The sequence below is a fragment of the Pygocentrus nattereri genome, chromosome 5 (genome assembly GCF_015220715.1).
Source record: "Pygocentrus nattereri isolate fPygNat1 chromosome 5, fPygNat1.pri, whole genome shotgun sequence".
In the NCBI taxonomy this organism is placed as follows: domain Eukaryota; kingdom Metazoa; phylum Chordata; class Actinopteri; order Characiformes; family Serrasalmidae; genus Pygocentrus; species Pygocentrus nattereri.
The window spans coordinates 47,523,086-47,544,981 of NC_051215.1; the positions used below are offsets into that span (position 1 = coordinate 47,523,086).

The 21,896-nt window shown below is 41.0% G+C and overlaps 1 protein-coding gene and 1 pseudogene across 1 annotated transcript; both read right to left on the reverse strand.

Moving 5' to 3' along the window:
- Nucleotides 1-16,469: 16,469 nt before the first annotated feature.
- On the reverse strand, nucleotides 16,470-16,975 carry LOC108444214 (annotated as a pseudogene).
- A 137-nt stretch (nucleotides 16,976-17,112) lies between these two features.
- LOC108444216 (GPI-linked NAD(P)(+)--arginine ADP-ribosyltransferase 1-like) lies at nucleotides 17,113-19,171 on the reverse strand. Its single transcript, XM_017725240.2, has 3 exons — nucleotides 18,965-19,171; nucleotides 18,757-18,857; nucleotides 17,113-18,543 (listed from the first exon to the last, which is right to left on the reverse strand). The coding sequence occupies exons 2-3, from the start codon at nucleotides 18,820-18,822 to the stop codon at nucleotides 17,776-17,778; spliced, it is 834 nt and encodes a 277-aa protein (XP_017580729.1). The 5' UTR covers nucleotides 18,823-18,857; nucleotides 18,965-19,171; the 3' UTR covers nucleotides 17,113-17,775.
- Between the last annotated feature and the right edge of the window lie 2,725 nt (nucleotides 19,172-21,896).

The following is a 21,896-nucleotide window of genomic DNA, read 5'->3' on the forward strand; positions in this document are numbered from 1 at the left end:
CCCTCTACCTCCAGTGATTTTTAAAGAAAAAACTGGATTAAAAGTGTTTTAATCTGGCATGACTATCGATTTGGTGAGACTACATGTATACAGATATAATACTGTAAGCACTAGTTTGGTGGAGGCAGTAGAGAAATGCAGGACTGCGGTTGTGAAAAGTGGTTTATTCCCCAACTACGGAAATAATAAAGTACTGACAGCAGAGGGACCTGAAGGAATCTCTAACAGACACCGTATAAACCCAGTAATCTGTAGATCAGTGATATACAGTATTTATTAAAACACAACTTTAAAGACAAGTACAGATGATCACAGCTGATAATTGAACAGGAGGCTTACAGTGAACTCCTTCCACTGAGAGCTACACTACATGTCCAGAAGTTTGTAGACACCAGTGTTTCTTGTGAACTCGAGGTTATTAGTAGGGAGTTGGTTTCCTTTGTTACAGTAACTCTCTGGGATCTGGGATGAATTTGCCTTGCTCAGCTCCCGCGTCTCCTGTTCTGTTGACAGTGCTTTTCTGTGGAGCTTGTTGATTCCTTCTTAACGTAGCTGAATTCACTAATTAGAGGCGCTGTGTAGATACTCTTAGACGTTAGGAGAAAGTGCTATGTCTGCATGACCTGCATCTCAAAAAGCCCTTGTGCTGCTAATGGAATGATCTTTGTGACGCTGCTAGTAGTTGAATCTTCGACTGTAGTGCTGGACCACCATGAAGTAAGAACCTGGTTTTGTTTAAAGTGCCTGACCCCTTATTTTCATATATAGAACTAGGCTGGTCAGATTAGCTAACAGGCTCAAAAATAGCTATCAGCCTATTCCTATTAATATCACAGTTTGGAATTAAAGTACTGACTGAAGAACGTCACTTGAATGTCTTCATGCTCTTCAGATGTCTTGTGTTTGTCAGATTCTCAAACGACTCCCTCCTTCCTGTTTGTGAAGTTCTGCCTTCACTCCTCCACCCCACACAATGTTTGGGTACACGAGCGAATATTTTATCTATTACATAGCGCAATACGTAGAAAGCGGAGAGCCTTTTGAGATTGACCCCCATTATAGGACATCACTAGCTTATTGCTAAAAAAGACTGGACGCATTGATGATAATGGAAATTGGCTTGTCACAGTAGTGATTTGGTCAGCAAAACTACAAGTGAAGGTTTTTCCGTTAACTTGTCCTGCATTATGGTATGGTAATATGTTGAAATCATATGTTTACCATTATATGAAAAGTTTTTAAAAAAGTGATTTGACCACAATATTCAGAAATTACATTAATAACATCGTTGGTTGTAATGACATATTCAGACTCTGGAGAGAAAGCACTTCTTCTATAAACTCACTAACAGTACTTCACTATCAGAACAAGTCTTTGGACAACAAAAGGAATATTTACAAAACAGGGGCAAAGGTATAGAATGTCAGGTGAAAGTGTCTTAATACATAATTACAATACTGCCCAAAGACTTTATTGACCTGCTCTTGGTAGTTCAGTGGCCTCCAGAGAGCTCAAACAGATCATTTTGACTTGGATGTAGGAGTTCACTGTCCAGAGTTACGCTGGAGTGGAACAGATGAGCACGGTGGAGTGGTGGGTAGCGCTGTTGCCTCACAGCAAGGAGGGCCTGGGTTCGAGTCCATGGCCGGGTGACCAGGGTCCTCTCTGTGTGGAGTTTGCATGTTCTCCTGCCATGCAGTCAGGCTGTCTGGACATGGTAACTTGCCCCTAGGTGTGTCTGTCTGTCTGTCCTGCCTTTCACCCAGTGACAGCTGGGATAGGCTCCAGCAGCCCCCATGACCCAGAAGGAGAAGCAGCTTAGATGTGTGTGGAACAGATGAGTTCAATCAGAGAGCACAGGTCTTTACAGTCTAATGTTATTCATACACAGAACTGGACAGAGGGGCTTGTTAATGGGTAGCTGACTGACAGCTTATGTGCAATAACCACGCAAGTCCCATTCTAATGAATGCCTGGGCTTTTATAGAGTTATACTGACTGTCCAGGGTTTCGTACTCCTGCTCTTCCTTCACCTGGGATTTGGAGTGACAAGACCATTTGCTTTTATCATCTGTGGGATAAACTAGTAACAAAAGCCAAACAATCACAGGTGCCGAACACTGTAAAATTAAAGGCTATTGAGATGAGCAGATAAAATTCTCTGCAAGGGTTTACTAGAATCATTTTATTTACATTGTACAATCAGGACAAGCAATAGCACCAGCTGTTCACTGCAGTCCATTGTTATCTTAACAAATGCAGAATAAGTGGTAGATCATTGATCAAGATTAGAAATCCTCAACTGCTCCATAGTCACTTACATCAGTACAAAAAAGTGGTTAGTTTAATGTTTCCATTTGGACTAATGCAAGTAGTATTTAGCTTAATACCAAATAATAAGTAGAGAAAAAAACCTTTATTTATATAGTAATTCTAACTATTCTAATACAGTTTCACAAGGTGTTTCACATGAACTTACAAAAGACAGTTTTAAAAATGCACCATTATTCTTAAGCTGCCCCCAAAGTGATGTTCACTGAAGACCACCTTTCTCTGCTTGAACAGCAGTTGTAACTAAATTATGCTTTAGTGTGGTTCGAAGCATCTAGGGGCAGTCATGGGTTGGAGGTTAGGGAACCAGCCTTGTGACCGTAAAGTCGCCGGTTTGATCCCCAGTGCTGATAGTCCATGACTGAGATGTCCTTGAGCAAGACACCTAACCCCCAACTGCTCCCCGGATGCTGCGGATTGGGCTGCCCACCGCTCCGGGCAAGTGTGCTCACTAGTGTGTATGTGGTGTTTCACTTCACGGATGGGTTAAATGCAGAGGTGGAATTTCCCCGTTTGTGGGATTAATAATCCCTACTTGAGATACAGTACAAGCACTTACCCTGTAAATTTGTTTCTAAATTTTCAAATAATTTATGAATTGTTGGATTATAATTGTGGGACTAATAAGGGTCTATTAATTAATTAATTACACGCAGCTGAGAATTGTCCTTTTAAATCATTTGAATTCTCGCCTGCCCAACATCAGTGTCTGATCTCACAAATGTTCTCCTGGATGAATGAGCAAATATTCACACACACACACACACACAATCTTGTAGAAAACCTCCCAGAAGCGTGGAAGCTGTTATAGCTGCAAAGTGGGGACCAATTCCACAATAATGCACATGGATTTAGAATGGGGTGTCATGTGGGTATATTGTGCAGGTGTCCCAATACTTTTGTCCATGTGGTGTATGTCCAAACAGTTGTTCCATGACTTACGTCTCTAGAGGGCAGTAAACGATTGAGTTGATTCTATTTGGGGACAGAACTATTTGCAACTTTGTGGTCACATGATCCTGCGCACTCTTTACCCCCCAGTCTAATGTGGCATCTGTGCTTTGGAGATGCCCATTTACTGTATTTCTATCATCTGTTATCAACTCCACTCAAATAAGCCCAAAATTTCTCCTGTGGCGCCGAACTCAACATGACTGAGAACCCTGAAAAAACGAAATCTGCGAGATGTTGCATGTGGTGGCAGTACTGAGCAGATTCTCTTTCTGTCCGTTTGTTTGTAGGATGTGGTTCAGTCTTGTGACATAAAGTGTATGCCAACACTTCTACAATGGAAAAACGGTCAGATGACTGAGAAAATAAACGCCTTTATTTATTTATTTATTTTTACTGAAGTGAAAAGAAGTTAACACACTCTCTATAGAGAACACACTTAAGTATGACAGTGTTCCCGCATATTGTACCGTTCACTGCATATTTCTATTTATTTGCAGAGTTTAATATAATGTAAAATAATCAATTATAAAATATGGCATAACTTTTGCCCAGGCCACATTTCATGTTATTTTTTTTCACCCAATATGTTAAATTCAGCAAATATGCCTTAATGATTTATTAAAATGAGAATAATTGTGTTCTCTGTAGAGGATATGTAAACCTGAAAAATAGACAAAAAGTCATTTGACCAGGGGCACCTCAAGATCAGCATACGACTGTGGGTTTAGAGTAAGATTTCAGAGAATCTATTACATTCAAACTGAGGCTGTAGTTCCACATTTTTAGTTGAATTTTAGTTAAAGACAAGACGAGCATCTACAAAAGGCTCTCTAAAACAGTACACTATTACTAAATGAACTAATGACCATCGTAGATTTTATTAGTCTGACAGTATAGCACTTCTGAATGACCATAATGAATTTGTAGCTACAATTTATTTTATCCTCTTAAAACCATGTAGCCAGACTAGCATCCATGCTGGAGAACAGCTCCCACCCCATGTGTGAGACTCTGGCAGCACTGGGCAGCTCCTTCAGTGACCGGCTGCTTCACCCCAAGTGTGTGAAGGAGGCCATCGCAGGACCTTCCTTCCTGCTGCTGTTAGACTGTACAACCTGCACTGCTCCCAATAGAACCTCCTCCACCCCCACTGGACCTCACACACCTATAGAACAGGTGTTCCTATCACCTTTTCCTGTGTGCAATATAATCAACACTCCATGTGCGATATATTCTAAAAATATCTCCAAAGTGTAAACACTCCTGAGCTTTCTATTTATAATTGTTTATATTGTTAAGTCCTCATCATCCCCTGTGTAATATGAACTAGTACCTCAGGAGCAAAACGCCATGTGAATTTCAGGCAAATTATCCATACAGTGTAAATATCTTAGCTTTTTTATTTATTTGTAATTCTTTATTTTGTTATTCTTTGTGAAGGATAGAGTTTATATTTTTCTCTAGAGGGGCAGTTAGTAGGGGTTCGGTGCTTTGTGGATCGGGCAGTGTCCGAAGGCGTGGGCCTTGGCGTTCTGATCCTCGGCTGCTGAAACTGGCTTTTGGAACTTGGAATGTTACCTCACCGGTGGGGAAGGAGCCTGAGTTGGTGCGCGAGGTTGAGAGATACCGGCTAGATATAATCGGCTCACCTCAACAGCTTGGGCTCTGGGTCCAATCTCCTTGAGAGAGTCAATCCCACCGACACGTTCTCCAGTGAGGAGGCAGAGTCTGGGGACATGGGAATAGGCCTGTCCATTACTGAGGCCGAAGTCACTAAGGTAGTTAAGAAGCTCCTTGGTGGCGAGGCTCCAGGGGTGGATGACATCCGTCCTGAGTTCCTCAAGGCTCTGGATGTTGTGGGGCTGTCTTGGCTGACACGCCTTTTCAACATTGCGTGGACTTCGGGGGCAGTGCCACTGGATTGGCAGACTGGGGTGGTGGTGCCTCTTTTTAAAAAAGGGGACCGGAAGGTGTGTTCCAACTACAGGGGAATCACACTCCTCAGCCTCCCTGGTAAGGTCTATGCAGGGGTACTGGAGAAGAGAGTCCGGCTTATAGTCGAACCTCGGATCCAGGAGGAGCAGTGCGGGTTCCGCCCTGGTCGTGGAACACTGGACCAATTCTTCACCTTCTCCAGGATTCTGGAGGGTTCAGGGGAGTTTGCCCAACCAGTCCACATGTACTTTGTGGATCTGGAGAAGGCATTCGACTGTGTTCCCCGGGGTATTCTGTGGGAGGTGCTTCGGGAGTACGGGGTACATGGCTCTTTGCTATGAGCCATTAAGGCCCTGTACAAACAAAGCTGGAGTTTGGTTCGCATAGCCGGCAGTACGTCAGACTCGTTCCCAGTGAGAGTCGGACTCCGTCAGGGCTGCCCTTTGTCACTGATTCTATTCATAATTTTTATGGATAGAATTTCTAGGTGCAGTCAGGGGATGGAGGGTGTCCGGTTTTGTGACCTCAGGGTCACATCGCTGCTGTTTGCAGATGATGGGGCCCTATTGGGGACATCAGGCCGCGAACTTCAGCTTTTGCTGGATCGGTTTGCAGCCGAGTGTGAAGAGAATCAGTACTTCTAAATCCGAGACCATGGTTCTCAGGCGGAAAAGGGCGGAGAGCCCTCTCTGTGTCGGGGATCGCGAATACAAGTGGCCGAAATGAGTTTCCTCCACAGGGTGGCTGGACTCTCACTTAGAGATAGGGTGAGAAGTTCGGTCATCCGGGAGGGACTCGGAGTAGAGCCGCTGCTTCTTCACGTCGAAAGGAGCCAGCTGAGGTGGTCCGGGCATCTGGTTAGGATGCCTCCTGGACGCCTCCCTCGGGAGGTGTCACAAGCAAGTCCATCCGGGAGGAGACCCTGGGGAAGACCCAGGACACCCTGGTGTGACTATATCGCCCAGCTGGCCTGGGAGCACCTCGGAATCCCCCCCGGGGAGCTAGTGGAAGTGTCTGGGGAAAGGGAGGTCTGGGCCTCATTGCTTAGGATGCTGCCCCCGTGACCCGAACAAGATAATGGATGGATGGATGGCTGGATGGATGGATGGATGGATGGATAGATAGAATTAAGAACCATTTGTCACTGTGCTTGCACACTGTGAAATTAGACCTCTGCATTTATCCCATCCATGCAGTGAAACACCCACATACATGCACGCTAGTGAACACACACACTAGGGGGCAGTGAGCACACTTGCCCGGAGCAGTGGGCAGCCCTATTCACGGCGCCTAGGGAGAAATTGGGAGTTAGGTGCCTTGCTCAAGGGCACTTTAGTCATGGACTGTCAGCCTTCTGGTCACAGGGCTGGTTCCCTAACCGCCAGCCCATGACTGTCCCAGAGAATACACAGTAAGGCATACACGTTCAGAAGGGCCGGCTAAGGAAAAGGGCAGCGAATGACGATGGACCAGGCTGGGTAAGGGAGGACACCGGTGCGTGTGGCAAGTGTACATTCAGTCATCAATTTAAAGGATAGCCTAAAGAGGATGATTATCAGCTATTTATGTCTCTCGATAAAACACTACTCCACTGTCATAAACTCACTTCAAAAGCAGGACTGGATGCCTGCCCATTTAATGATCGTAGAGATGGTCTGGCCAAAGCTGCTGTGCAAGGAGATGCTCTTCAGAGAACTGGAGCAGGTGGATGAGCTGTGAACAGAGACAAAGTCTGGAGAAAAAAAAGACCGAGCATTCTATGCAGCTACTAGACCAAAGCAATTAAATAGACAGGCCATGCACAGAGAACTAAAACAGCAGCTTTCAACACCGTTAACCATAATATGATTATATGTAGACTGTCATCTGTTGGCATTACTGGCCCTGCCCTTCAGTGGTTACAGTCATACCTTGCTGATAGGCATCAATACATTTCTATGGGCTCCCACAAATCTCATATCGCTCCTGTTGATCGTGGTGTACCCCAAGGATCTGTCCTTGGCCCTCTCCTCTTTATCATTTACATCTCCCTACTCGGTCAGATCATTTGCCAACCATGGTTTAAACTTTCACTGCTATGCTGATGACATTCAAATATACATCAGCACTACCTCCCTCTCTGCCTCTGCCCAGGCTTTCAGTACTTGTGTCAGAGATTTGAATAATTGGTTGCAAACTAACTACCTGAAACTTAACGCTGATCAAACCGAAGTTCTGTTAGTTGAATCTAAAACCTCACTTTCCCCGGTATTGAATTTTTCAGTTACCATTGATAGTGTCAATATTAAGCCAGCCCAATTCGTTAAGAACCTTGGCTGTCTTTTTGATTCATCTCTTACTTTCGAGTCTCACATTAAGCTCGTAACTAAAACTGCATTTTACCATCTGCGTAACATTACACGCTTATGCCCTATGCTGAGTGACACTGATGCTAAAGTGTTGATCAATTCCTTCATCATCTCTCGCATCGATTACTGTAACTCACTTTTCTATGACCTTCCAGTTAAACTAATCAATCGTCTTCAGTCCAAAACTCAGCAGCCAGGGTTCTTACCTCCACTAAGCGCTCGGCTCATATCGCTCCTGTTCTTCGACAGTTGCATTGGCTACCTATTAGTTCTAGAATTAAGGACAAAATCTTTCTTCTTACCTTCAAGGCTTTACATGGTCTGACTCCAACATTCCTTTCTGATCTCATTCCTTTATACTGTTCCTCTCCTGCTCTCTGATCTTCTAATGCTGGATTCCTCACAGTTCCCTCAACTAGACTTTCTACTATGGGTAGCAGATCTTTCAATGCTGCTGCCCCCAAACTCTGGAATTCTCTACCTTCCACTCTTCGATTCCATTGCTCCTTCCATTGCTCTTCTCTGCCTTCCTTGAAATCCCTGCTAAAAACCTTCCTTTTTTCCTCTCTGTAGTATTAATTTTTATGTATTTATTTATTTATTTTTGATGATGATGTAAAGCGTCCACGAGTTTGTGAAAGGCGCTATATAAATTGAACTTATTATTATTATATTATATTATTAAAACACTAGTCATTAAAGCTTAACTATAAAATGGTCCATATCGCTGCAATGGATTTCAATTCCTGGATGTGGAGTTCTGAAAGCAAATGGGCACCTTTTCTGAGCTGGAAAGCAAGAATGTTTCACATTGGCTGTCAGCGAAGGAAATTCCCCCAGGAAGATTCTAAATGTTGAATGACGTGGCATAATATTCAACGGATGAGACAAAATTGTTGTTGCTTTGCTTTTGTTGTTGCTTTGTAGCATCTGGGATATTTCACTAATCAGACCAAAAGAAGCTGCTGCGATTGGTGCGTCGTCGGATGGCAAGTCTTCATCATGTTCCTGCTGCTTGTGAGACACTAGCAAGCACGCTAAATTAGGCTTGGACCAAATATTCCACTTGATGCATTTATGGGTGCAGGAGCCACGATTTTAATATGTGGTGCATCATGTAGGGAGCAGGGAGCAATATGAGATTCAGCCACTGTTATGAGGACATCAGACAGCAGCTTTATTGTACACAGAGTGTCTGCAGGGGCTGCGTTTCATGGGCAGTGTGAGCACCTATGTCGTGTCAGGTCAGTCGGACTGAGTGTTTACATTCTGAGCACATAAATCGCAGGCTTGGCCGCACATGAGGGCGATTCAAACGTACAGTGACAGCTGTCCCCAAAGGAGATTTCTAATAGCGCACAGTCTATGTCAGGTTAACCTGACGTCTAATTCAGTGTTAACCAATTATGTTTTAGCTGGAAAGTATCATTAGGAGAAGTACTGATATGATCACATGTAGATGTTTTATTTGTTTCGTCCAGGTACATTACTGTCCACCCTAAAAGGAAGCAATTGGGGTCAGTTTGTGTGAGCCTAAACTTGTACAAATCAGTGGCACATGTGCAGACCTATGAAGTGCTATTAAACATTTATCATTTTATATATACATACACACATATATATATATATATATATATATATATATATATATATATATATATATATATATATATATATATGTGTGTGTGTGTGTGTGTGTGTGTAATCTGTATTTATATATTTTTTTGTATTTTTGCAATTTACATAAGTTATCAAACTAGTTGTAAAACATATTTTAAAATACAACTAAGATTTTGTTTTGTTTTGTTTTATAAAGTTTAAAATCTTAAAAATGCCAGTTGACCCCCAGGATTCTGTTTTGCAGACCCTCAAAACAGCACCTTTTTGTTTTGCAGACCCCCGAACAGCACCTAGTGCTTTTTACACTTGTAGGCTGTCACTGCACTGTTTAGTTTTAGTTCACATTCTGGCTTCATGTCTTCCCCCCCAATAATTTCTGCCTACAGAAGCCACATTTACATGCAGCCTGATAATCTGTTAACAATCCAACTAATAGCTCAATCGGAATAGAATACGTCCATGTAAACAACTCAATCGGAATAGTCTAGTCCGATTGAGGCCATTCGGAACGAGGTGGGTAAACCTCTAGATAATCTGTTAAATAGAAGAATAATAGGCGTTTAAATGCCTGAATCTGATTACATTCCCTATCAGAACATGTAAGTACATTCTGCGCATGCGCGTCGTGTCATAGTGAAAGGCTTATAATGTTCAACATGACGGAGCAGAAACTGGTCTGCAGAGGTGCCTTAAAAGACGGTGGTGGGACGGACGTCCAGCTTATGCGTCTCAGAGCACGACGTCCTCCTCTCGCCGCTTACTTTACAAGTACATGTGATGTAGGTTTTTCTGAGTCTGACATCAATTTAAAGCAACTAAAAACACAAGCACTGCTCACTGCTGCTCATCTCACTCTGACTGGACCTCACGTGATGCTCGTGTCTGGTAACGTTTACTCTAAGCGCTACTCCACGCATGCGCGTCATTTTGCATTGGATTACTTGTAGTGAGCATGTAAATGAAGATTTTCATCAGATTGTTGAGCAGAGTGAGCATAAACTCCTCAGTCTGAATCTGTAATCCGATTGTATATATCTGATTGGCAAAAATCTTTGCACGTAAACACAGCCAGAGCCACGGTTTCACTCCAGCAGGAGGAAATCACGGAGTCGGTGTCGTACAGAACTGACTCCCCTTCATCAGGCATGTGGGCACTAGATTACACTCACGATCCAACTTACAGAGCAGCATTAAACCACAACAACGAACCTCTGAAGCTCCGAGTCAGGCGCAGCTGCCACAGTATTATCAGAACAGTATGAACACAGGACGGCACAGTCTGCAGCTGCAACACAGCTGGAAGTTTACATCATCACTTTCATTCCTCTTTGATTTCACTGTTAAATGGTGGGAGTCCTGTAGAGTCTCCTCCCCATATCACTTTCAGATTCAGATTCAGATTCCTTTATTGACCCCAGGGGGAAATTGCAGTTGTTACAGTTGCAGCCATTTATGTAAAAATAAACACTTTACTAATAATTTAAGACAATATAGAGAATTTACAGTATGTACACCAGATTTAAGTACTTAAGAATATAGTAAGGTGGCGGTGATTTTGATAGTAATATGAAACATCAGGTATAAAGCAGTTACAATTATTAAATTATTTAAATGAAGTTAGCTTCGGTGTCTTACTGACAGGACACAAACACCCAGCGTATAAAAAGTCATGTATTCTCCCACAATGCCAGGACTAGGCCTATCCTATCCTTACCACCTGATTTCTGAGCTTCTGTGACCACACCTGCTGGTATTAAATTAAATTAGGATAAATTAAAAGTGACCCTTTATTATTCTTATTGTTTTTTTTAAAATATTGTTTTATAGTAAGTTTGAGAAACTGTAAAACAAATCTATTTCTTGATTTTTCCACAGAACCAGAAACGAGAATTGAGATGTTTTCTCCTTTCACTGGATTTAAAATGAAAATAACCAAAATATACACATACCCTGTCTCCCCCTTGTGGTGGATGTCTGCTAACACAACTCACACAAAGCCCACAGCAGTGTTTTACACTGGGGATATGAGTCGGCAGGCAACAATGCCAGTTCATTTCATTAGAAGGAGACGTACTGCTTTATTTGCAAATGCTGGTTGTAAATAACTGCACTAATCACAACAAAAGTATAACAGCCCGTGCAGTACGACTATTTACTCTTTAATGTAATTTATAAAACATTTATGTACATTTCTACATGTGTTAGCAAATATATTACAATATCTAAATGTATTTACATATGACTGTTAGTATATTTCACTACATTTGTTAAGTTGTTTCTTTATATGCGTGTGTACGGAGCCCCGCTGGTGACATCCTGTATAAAAATAATGCATGGCCACGCCTTAGTAAGGCATGGGAGTGAGATGATTAAGTCGTGGCCACAACTCGGTAAGGTGTGGGAACGAGACTGTGACTTTCTAAGTCGTGGCCACGCATTAGGATCTCGTTCCCATGCCTTACTAAGTCGTGGCCACACATTATTCTTTATTTATACAGGATGTGAAGCGGCTTAGAAAAGGGATGGATGGATGGATATACAGGATGTCACCAGCAGGGCTTCGTAAGTGTGTGTGTGTGTGTGTGTGTGTGTGTGTGTGTGCAAAAAATGTGTGCCGCCAGTAATGAACCCAGTTGAAAGTCAATTAGACATTTTCTGCTTGATTCAAAATCAGTCATAGGACAATGTTACTGTTACTGAATACTGATTTCATTTGGATCAGAATTATAAGTAGTTATTGATGCTCATTCTGAAATTACTGTGGGCATTATTATCAAAATAATACACAATTTACGCACATGAATTGGACAAAAAGAACAGTTCACCTCAACCTTTACAACACCAGCGTTGATAGTTTATGATATTTAAGGACATTTTCTTAAACTGGTCCAGGTAAATTCTTCCTATTGTAGTTACAGAAATAGGCAGAAATGTTAAAGTGGAATTCGACGGATGTTTTAACATTTCTGCATAATTCCCTCTTTTAGATGTTCTGGTAGGAATGGATGAGAGGCAGACACAGAGCTCCAGCCCACAGCTCACAGTCACTCCCTGTGCTTCTTCATATAATTTAGACTCGAAAAGCTCAGTTCATATAAATATGTCATGGAGAAGGGCAGAAGAAGCAGTGGTGCTACTTAAACCTACAGGAGCTATTTGAAATAATTGAAACCGTTCCTCATCACTTGCTCTTGTCAGTTGTCAGGTGTCTTAAGTTTGCTGGAAAACATTGCTTGGTTTGACAATTTCATTCCACATACGAGGCACATATGGAGAGGACACGAATACCCAGTAAAGATGAACCTGAGTGACAGTCAGTTGTCACACTGGCTATTCTTTGTCTTGCTGCTGCTGCCCTCGCTGCTGAGCCACCACTGGGTGATGAAGTTTCTTTGGCTCAGATTCACTGTTATCTGATTCTGGAATCTATTTCAAAAAACGCTCCATGCATGCTTCAAGCAAAACTCCCATACCTGAGGAAAAGAAAACAACCAACTGTAGTACCCTATTTACATCAACATATACAGTACGTAGTCATACGCTGACCTTAGTGTTGGCATTGTGAATATTTAAAAAATCAAAAAGCTGAAAAGTGAAGTTGGGACATTGTGTAAAACAAAATAAAAACAGAATACGATGATTTACAAATCATTTTCAACCTATATTCAATTGAATACACTACAAAGACGAGATATTTAATGTTCAAACTTTGTTGTTTTTTTGCAAATATTCACTCATTTTGAATTTGATGCCTGCAACACGTTCCAAAGAAGTTGGGACAGGGGCGTGTTTCCCACTGTGTTACATCACCTTTCCTTTATCAACACTCAATAAGCGTTTAGGAACGGTGTGTAGTTTGCATGTTCTCCCCGTGTCTGCGTGGGTTTCCTTCGGGTTCTCCGGTTTCCTCCCACAGTTTCCTGCAGTCAAGCCAATTGGAGATGCTAAATTGCCCCTGGGCATGTGTGAAGCGCAAAATACGACAACGGAGACCCCGGACTGTTGAGCAACTGAAGTTGTACATCAAGCAAGAATGGGAAAGAATTCCACCTACAAAGCTTCAACAATCAGTGTCCTCAGTTCCCAAATGAAATGAAATCATAGGGTTTTAAATGGGCGTGTAAATCCACGTCTGGGCATTTTTCACCCCGGCCAAAGTTACATGCCTTCTATACAGACGTCAGACAATGATTTAAAATAAAAATAAAATCTTCTTCTTCTTCTTTCAGCTGCTCCCTTTAGGGGTCGCCACAAAATAAAAATTAAATAAAAAATTTAAAAATTATTTTAATTTTTAAAATTAAAATAAAAGCCTTCTATGGCATCTTCAAAACCTTCTGGAGAGTTCAGAGTCAGCACACCTGATTAATATTCAGATGCCCGTTAAGGACTTCATGACCTTAATCAGCTGTGTTGGGTTAGGATTAGAGCTAACCTGTGCAGGGTGGTAGATGACCAGGACCAGGACCAGGACTGAGCACTGACGTTTAACACCCCTGTTTAACAAAAGCTGTTGTTAGCCATAGCCACACTTAGATAAGTGTGATAGTGATAGAGATACTGTTTCTATACAAGCTTCTTTTCTCCTCAGCTCACACACACACACACATATATACACACACACTACTGTGGTGGTTTCTAACACTGCCACTTACATTAAGAGTCCATAGCAAAATGGACTAAGTGCAATAAATGCTAGAGGACATGTCACCCAAACTAACACACCAAACATGTCATGAACATGCTATGATATGCTGCTCTACAGTCAGTGACAGAAAACAGTAGATTCTCTTCCTTCTTTGTGTCAATTTTCTTGGTAAATCAGAATCACCAGCATCTAAACGTGAATTCATGATAGGACAAAATGTGTTATCTGATGTTATTGAAAACCGTCACTTTGTATTTATATACTGAATGTAAATATGTTCTGGTGTGGAGAGCATTGTGCTTAGGGTCATTTATGGGCCTTATTTTATGTGCATGTATTGTATACACTGCATACCACCTACTTGCACCCTTACACGCCTCCAAACTGATTCACAGAAGAGCAACATGGCTTTAGTGACAGTTTCGCACTAATTCATACCCAAAGTGGAGACGCTGATTAACCCATTCACACGGTTTTACCTGATACGGTGTTTAACTTACAAGACATCAGCCTATGCAGACACAAGGGTTAAGCTCTTGATGGAGTCTGGTGATCCGGGGAGCTTCTACACTTCAGTCAGTTTATTTTAAATTTACCTCTCTACTCTTCTCACTTTTTTTGTGGTGTTGTGGTTGTGCTGCAGCTCTCACATTCTGCATGAAGAACACAGGATGTGTAGCACATTTATTTTCACAGTCTCTAGCTGCACCACCTGCTTGATGTTATCTATCTATTTTATCTTGATGTTAACCACTTGCTACCACTTGACCCCCTCCCTAACTGTGTACATATCAAGTGTGATCCATATGGAGGCCTATTTCTCAGTAAGTGCTGCTTCTTAGTAGAGTGATTAAAATCAATGTAGACAAGAGGGAAGCCGGACTGGACATTATAAGTCCAATAGTCACCTGTTCTTCCAGCATTTCTTCTGAAATCAAGTGCATCGTAGTCTTTGCTGCTCCTAAAAAAGAGGCAGTTTTTGCCCAAGTCATGGTGCTTTATTCTGTTATGCTGTTTTCGTTCTACTTAATTCTCTATGTGCTACAGAACAAATGACCTAAAACTCATATTTCTTAAACAAAAATCCTCGTCCCCAAGGACCACAAAATCTTTGAACCAAACTGGGGACCGGCCTCTTCTCCCTGGGGATGCTGGGGTGCAGCGTTGATTCTGACAAGGCTGTTCATGTGCACCAACCTGGTCCTTCAGGGATTTAGGTGGTGTGTTTTCAGTGCTTTCAGGACTGTCGGCTTCACCCACAAAAAGCCTACTGGTCTGTTGTAGTACGTGCTATATTCTATGCTGTTGTGTACTGCGGTAACAGCATTAACAAAGTGCTCTGCCTACTACATGTAATATGTTTATGTGCAATAGTTTACCTTGCTTCTCTAAAACTCCAGTTTCCTTCGGGATCAGTAAAAATCTATCTACACTATATAGACAAAAGTATTGGGACAACCCTCATAATTATTGAGTTCAGGTGGTTCAGCAACACCCATTGCAAACAGGTGGATAAAATCAAGCATATAGCCATGCAGCCTTGATGGACAAACACTGGCAGTAGAATGGGTTGTGCTGATCAGCTCGGTGACTTTAAACATGGCACTGTGATAGGATGCCACTTCTGTCACAAGTCAGGCTGTGAAATTTCTATCTTGCTGGATCTCCCCCATCAACTCTAGTGCTATTATTGTCAAATAGAAGCACCTAGGAGCAACAGCGGTAGACCCCACTAATTCATAGAGGGGGGGCTGCAGAGTGCCGAAGCACACAATGTGTATTCTTTGTTGAATCACTCACTAAAGACATACACAAGCCTCAGATCAGAAAGCACAATGCCAAGCATCAGATGGAGTGGTGTAAAACACGCCGCCACTGAATTCTGGAGCGGCGGAAACGCATGCTGTGGAGTGACGAATCACTCTTCTCTGTCTTCTTCAGAACATTACCTGCCTGACCCCTTTGGTGGAGGGGGTCTAGGATCTGAACACTCTAGGACTGAGATAGAGGACACGGCCTATGCAAAAGACTTTATCATTTCTGTTAAATTGCAAATTGTAAAGTCCCATCAGTGATTAAAATTGGCTTCCTTATTTCTTCCCTCTTGAGTCTTTCTAGCAGAAGCAGCATTACTGAAGAACAAAAGTCAGAAGAACAAAAAATGGTATTTGTGAGATGCTACGAGTCCCCCTGTAAAGTCTGAGGTAATGACTTACTTTGGGTGGGATTTGAGAGTTTTTTGGACCACGTCATAAGTCTTTACATATGTTATACTATATATATATATATATATATATATATATATATATATAAAAGATAAGATTAGATAAGATGCGTTTATTGTCATTGCACAGGCTACAACGAAATTGAGCAGTAATCCAACGGCACTTTCTACATAGAAAACAATTTAAACATAAGGCTAAAATATCTAGACATAAAATATATAAAATATATAAAGTGCAGATTTAAGAGGGGAGGGGGGAAAAAATAAAATAAATAAAAATAATAAAAAAGGGTTGGTGACTACTGGTCATTGTACCTTTGCAAAAACATACTGGCTGCATTAAGAATAGAATTTGGTCTTAGTGTCTTGTACACATAAGTGATCTAATAATATATAATATTTATTTAATTTATTTAATGCCAGTGATGCGAAAGACCTCATAAGGAGGAATTAACACCTCTTGCTCATGTGGCAGGGCTGAGTATTTTTTCAGTTTAGCTCCGTAAAAAGTCTTAATTGTGAAACAGGACTCTTCACCAAAATTGTTAACAAATTTGTTTTTTTTAAAGAGCTGGAAGCGAAAGAACCAAATCGAATTTTTTGATTGAGAGACACGTTGGTAAATGTGATTTTGGTTTTGCGATATGAGGTCACGCAAAAAAACCTTTGACTGAATTGTCTTTTGAGTTGCTGAACGGCTTCAGTCAGAAAGAAATACAGTGTGTAAAACTTAAAGTCACCTGACGTGTACGCTGCTTTTTCTTTACGGCAAGCATTGTTGAACTGCTTAAATGAACAATCTGGATTATATGACTCGTCCAGTGTATACATGTATATGGCAGCAGACTGGTTTACTTTGAGTCCAACTTTGTTGCAGTTATTCAGTGCATTTTGCCAGGCTATTCTAAAATCCATTTGGCATATCCATTTGTAACATTTTGTACATAAAGGGTTAAAAAAACGAATACGATCTCACATGTAATGGAAAATATATTTTTATTTCTCTCATAAAGGTGATATCATCATAGAGCATTGATATTTCTTGCATGCGAAAGCCCAACAGCACATGAAAAAAGTGTAGAAGGTCCTGTCAAAGTATTTCCATCCAAAATAACAACATGATAATAAAAGAAAATTCGGAACATCTCCGTAACATAGACTTAAACCAAAAGAACCAAAACTAAAGGCCATAAACAGGTTCTAAATGGCCTGGGATTTATATTTCTTTTTGGAGGGAGGCTATTTTGAATTTCTCTCTCCAGACTCTATAACAGGTGCTGGTATGCTGTGCCAGAACAAAGTAAGCAAAAGAATTATTTCACTAAAAACAATATGCTATAATAATAGTGAACGATGCCAAAAATTTGATTTTAAACACACAATGCAGTCTCATTTTTAAGCCATAAATCAACTTACAACAAATTACAAAATGCTCACCTTTGCATAACTAATGAGTAAATTTGAAAAAACGAGAGATCAGACGAATGGCTTCTTTATAATGTGATGAACAAACCAAACCAAAAACCAAAAAACCTAAAAAAGGCTCAAATTTAATATTAAATATGTTCTAGGTGCAGAGCATTTAGAAGCTCTTTTAAGCTGTTTACCCAGCACAAGCTCACTTATCCATAGTTCAGTAATATACAGCATTTATTTAAATCAAAGCAAACTGCTCTTTAAAGACAAACAGGTTAGGATGGATGATCAGAACTGATTCAATTCAAGGTAATGCTATTGGTGAAGATCCCACCCTGGAGTTTTTTTGTTTTTATGCATTTAAGATCGCTCCTCTTACCAGCACTTTTGAGTTCATAAACCACCTTACACCACAGTTTGTTTTTCTCATCTCTCTTTTCAATGGCTGTGATGCGAAAGACCTCATAAGGAGGAATTAACACCTCTTGCTCATGTGGCAGGGCTGAGTATTTTTTCAGTTTAGCTCCGTAACAAGTCTTAATTTTGAAACAGGACTCTTCACCAAAACTGTTAACAATTGTGGTTTTATTTAAAGAGCTGGAAGCGAAAGAACCAAATCGAATTTTTTGATTGAGAGACACGTTGGTAAATGTGATATTGGTTTTGCGATATGAGGTCACGCAAAAAAACCTTTGACTGAATTGTCTTTTGAGTTGCTGAACGGCTTCAGTCAGAAAGAAATACAGTGTGTAAAACTTAAAGTCACCTGACGTGTACGCTGCTTTTTCTTTTCGGCAAGCATTGTTGAACTCCTTATATGAACAATCTGGATTTTTTGACTTGGCCTGTGTATACATGTATATGGCGGCAGACTGGTTTACGTTGAGTCCAACTTTGTTGCAGTTATTCAGTGCATTTTGCCAGGCAGCCGAGAAACCAGGAGTATGATTTATTTCCTGTTCAGTGTACTTTGATGCCACTAACTTATACATGTCAGCCTTACAGCCTTCGAAGGAGTCATCCACAGAGTTCTCGGCCATGTCCAGGGGCAGAGCCTGACCACTGCTCTGCAGGAGAGATGACAAAGTGCATGAAATAAAGAGATACACAATAGCTTACACTTAAAATTGTATGTATTAACAGCTGTTAAAAAACATCAGCGAGGAAGAGGTAATTGTGGTTGCTGTTCCTTCCAAATGCTTGACGCATTTTTTATACAAAACAATTCCAGTGGTCCTCGAGATAGTGATTTAGTAAGTGTGTAAATATAGAGCTCCTACCTTCCTTACAGAAAGAGAAATGGTCATGAGGAACAGCACAGTGGCCACAGATATGGTCATCTTCATACAGCTTAAGTCTTTTGCAATGGACAAGCCCCCAACTGCAGAGAGATAGGCATAATTGTTCTCCATACACACAAGGCATGTGTTTTATTGCATAATAGCCAGAAAGACAATCACACTAGCAGCTCAAAGACACTTTACTAACCTGGTCTTATTGGTGTGGTTGCCTCCAGCAAGTCACAAAGGATGTTTGCTTAGATCAAGAATTTCAAAATCCAGAATTAATCCAGAGTGGTAGAACTGAGTTCAGGCAAGAGAGCCAGCCAAAGGTCAATTAAAAGTGTGAAGGAACAAATGGATAAAGAAGTTGCTTGTATAGCTGATTAAGAGCATGTATGCAATAAGTGCCAGCCCCACTCTATTGAAGAGCGTATGGGACAGGGGCAACAAAAGGATGGGGAGGAGTTCACCACTCTGTGAAAGACTGCATGAGCAAATAGTGCAACAATTCACGAATAATGTTTCTGCACATAAAACAGCAAAATGCTTTTGTTTTTCATCATCTATGGTACACAGTATCATTAAAAGACTCAGAGAGTTTGGAGAAATCTCTGTATGCATAAGATAAGACTGAAAAACGGTATTTGCTGGCTGTGATCTTTGGGACCTCAGGCAGCACTGCATTAAAAACAGGCATGATTCTGTAACTAAAATCACTGCATGGGCTCAGAAACACTTCAGAAAACCACCGTCTGTGAACACAGTTAGTCAGTGCATGCACAAGTTAAAACTCTAAAATACAAAGAAGAAATCATATATAAACAGGATCCAGAAATGCTGCCACCTTCTCTGGGCCTGCGCACATTTAAAATGGACTGAGGGGAAGTGGAAAAGTGTCCTGTGGTCCAACAAATCAGTATTTCAAATTCTTTTGGTAAATCATGGACACCGTGTCCTCTGGGATAAAGACCACTCAGCTTGTTATCAGTGCACAGTTCAAATGTCAGTATTCATGATGGTATAGGTGGGTATTAGTGCACATGGCATGGCTGCCTGGCACATCTATGAATGTTCCATTAATGCTGAACAATATATACGTGTTTTGGCAACATTATGCTGCCATCTAGATGACATCTTTTTCAGGGGGTGCCTTGATTATTCTAGCAAGACAATGCTAACCACATTTCACATGTATTACAACAACATTGCTCCGTATTAAAAGAGTGCAGGTGCTAAACTGGCCTGCCTGCAGTCCAGACCTGTCATAACTGAAAACAATTGCTGCATTATGTAATAATAATATGAAATATAAAAATATAAAATATAACAAAGAAGACCCCGAACTGTTGATCAGCTGAAATCCTATATCAAGTACGAATGAGAAAACACTTTCAAAACTACAGTAATTGGTCTCCTCAGGTCTCAAATGCTCACAGAGTGCTGTTAAAAGAACAGGTGATGAAAAACAGTGGTAAACATGTACCTGTCTCAACTTTTTTGAAACATGTCGCAGGCATCAAATTCAAAATGCGTATATATTTTTTAAAAAACAATAAAATTTCTCAGTTTCAACATTTCATTTGTTGTCTTTGCATTATTTTCAATTAAATCAAGGGTTTAAATGATTTGCACATCATTGCATTTTGTTTTTATTTATATCTTGCACAGCGTCCCAGCTTTTTTAAAATGGATTTGTACCAAAACCACAAAAAATGATAAATCATAAAATCATTCATGCATATAATTCTGATCATATGTTATAAAATTGACTTGAGAAATGTAAAGTGTGAATTGATTATAATGTATGGCAACTCTGGCCATTCAAATGAATTTGTCTAATCTAATGGCTAACCACATTGAACTAAATGAACTTAGGTCATCTATAGGAAAATGAATTCAGCTTTTTTCAGTTTTCTTAAGCAGATTTTTAAGGTATTGGTGTGATTGATTTTTAAATGTAGGCTCCTGTTTTTTCACAAACAATACAGCATTTATGTATTTTTGAAGGAAAATGCCTCCAAATTGGCTCCAAGCCTAGTCGACCCCACCTGATCCATCTAATGGTTGCCTTTGTAAATCCTTGATGACTTGAATGAGGTATGTTTTGGTAAGAGGTGAAAGCTGGAATCTTCAGGAGGAGGTTTGGTGAGCATACTGTATGTTAGTTTACAACAATGGCAAAAGTTTAAGTGTTTTGTTTAATATTTTTTCTTGTGATGTACTTTATATATGGCGCTGAAGTAATATGCAATATTATACACTTCATGAAGTACATCTCTTTGCATCTACACTCTTAATCTAATTTATCAGGTCTTCCTACCATGAAGATGCACTTTGTAGGTCTACAATTACTATCTCTATGCATACTTAGTTAGTCCTTATTTACCTCTTCCTCAGTTGTCAGGACCACCACAAAGCATATCATTGTCACAGCAGCTCTGCAGTGACCCTGATATGGTGGTGGCGTGTTAGTGTATGTTGTGCTAGTACAGTTGGACTGGACAGTAGCACTGCTGGACTGAGATTCGTCCACTAAATAAAATATCCAGCCAGCAGTGTCCTGTGGGCAATGTCCTGTGACTGCTGATGAAGGACTAGAGGATGAGCAACAGATGAGCTACTGTCTCTGACTTTACATCTTCAAATGTATTAACCAATGGAGGCCTGGATTTGGAGTCACACACAAAATTAAAGTAGAAAAACACACGACAGGCTGATCCAACTTTGATGTGATGTCCTTAAAACAAGTCAAAATGAGGCTCAGTATTGTGTGTGGCCTCCACGTGCCTGTATGACCTCCCTACAACGCCTGGGCAGCTCCTGATGAGGTGGTGGGTGGTCTCCTGAGGGATCTCCTCCCAGACCTGGACTAAAGCATCCGCCAACTCCTGGACAGTCTGTGGTGCAACGTGCCATTGATGGATGGAGCGAGACATGATGTCCCAGATGTGCCCAAAGAAATGCCACCCCACACCATTACTGACCCACTGCCAAACCGGTCATGCTGAAGGATGTTGCAGGCAGCAGATCGCTCTCCATGGCGTCTCCAGACTCTGTCACGTCTGTCACATGTGCTCAGTATGAACCTGCTTTCATCTGTGAAGAGCACAGAGCGCCAGTGGCGAACTTGCCAATCC

Bases quoted from the DNA above. Each gene is read 5' to 3' on its own strand.
- LOC108444216 (XM_017725240.2), bottom strand. From the start codon at position 18,822: ATGAAGATGACCATATCTGTGGCCACTGTGCTGTTCCTCATGACCATT. The intron at 18,544-18,756 runs GTAGGAGCTCTA...TCTCTCCTGCAG, and splicing joins TTTCTCTTTCTGTAAGGAAG to AGCAGTGGTCAGGCTCTGCC.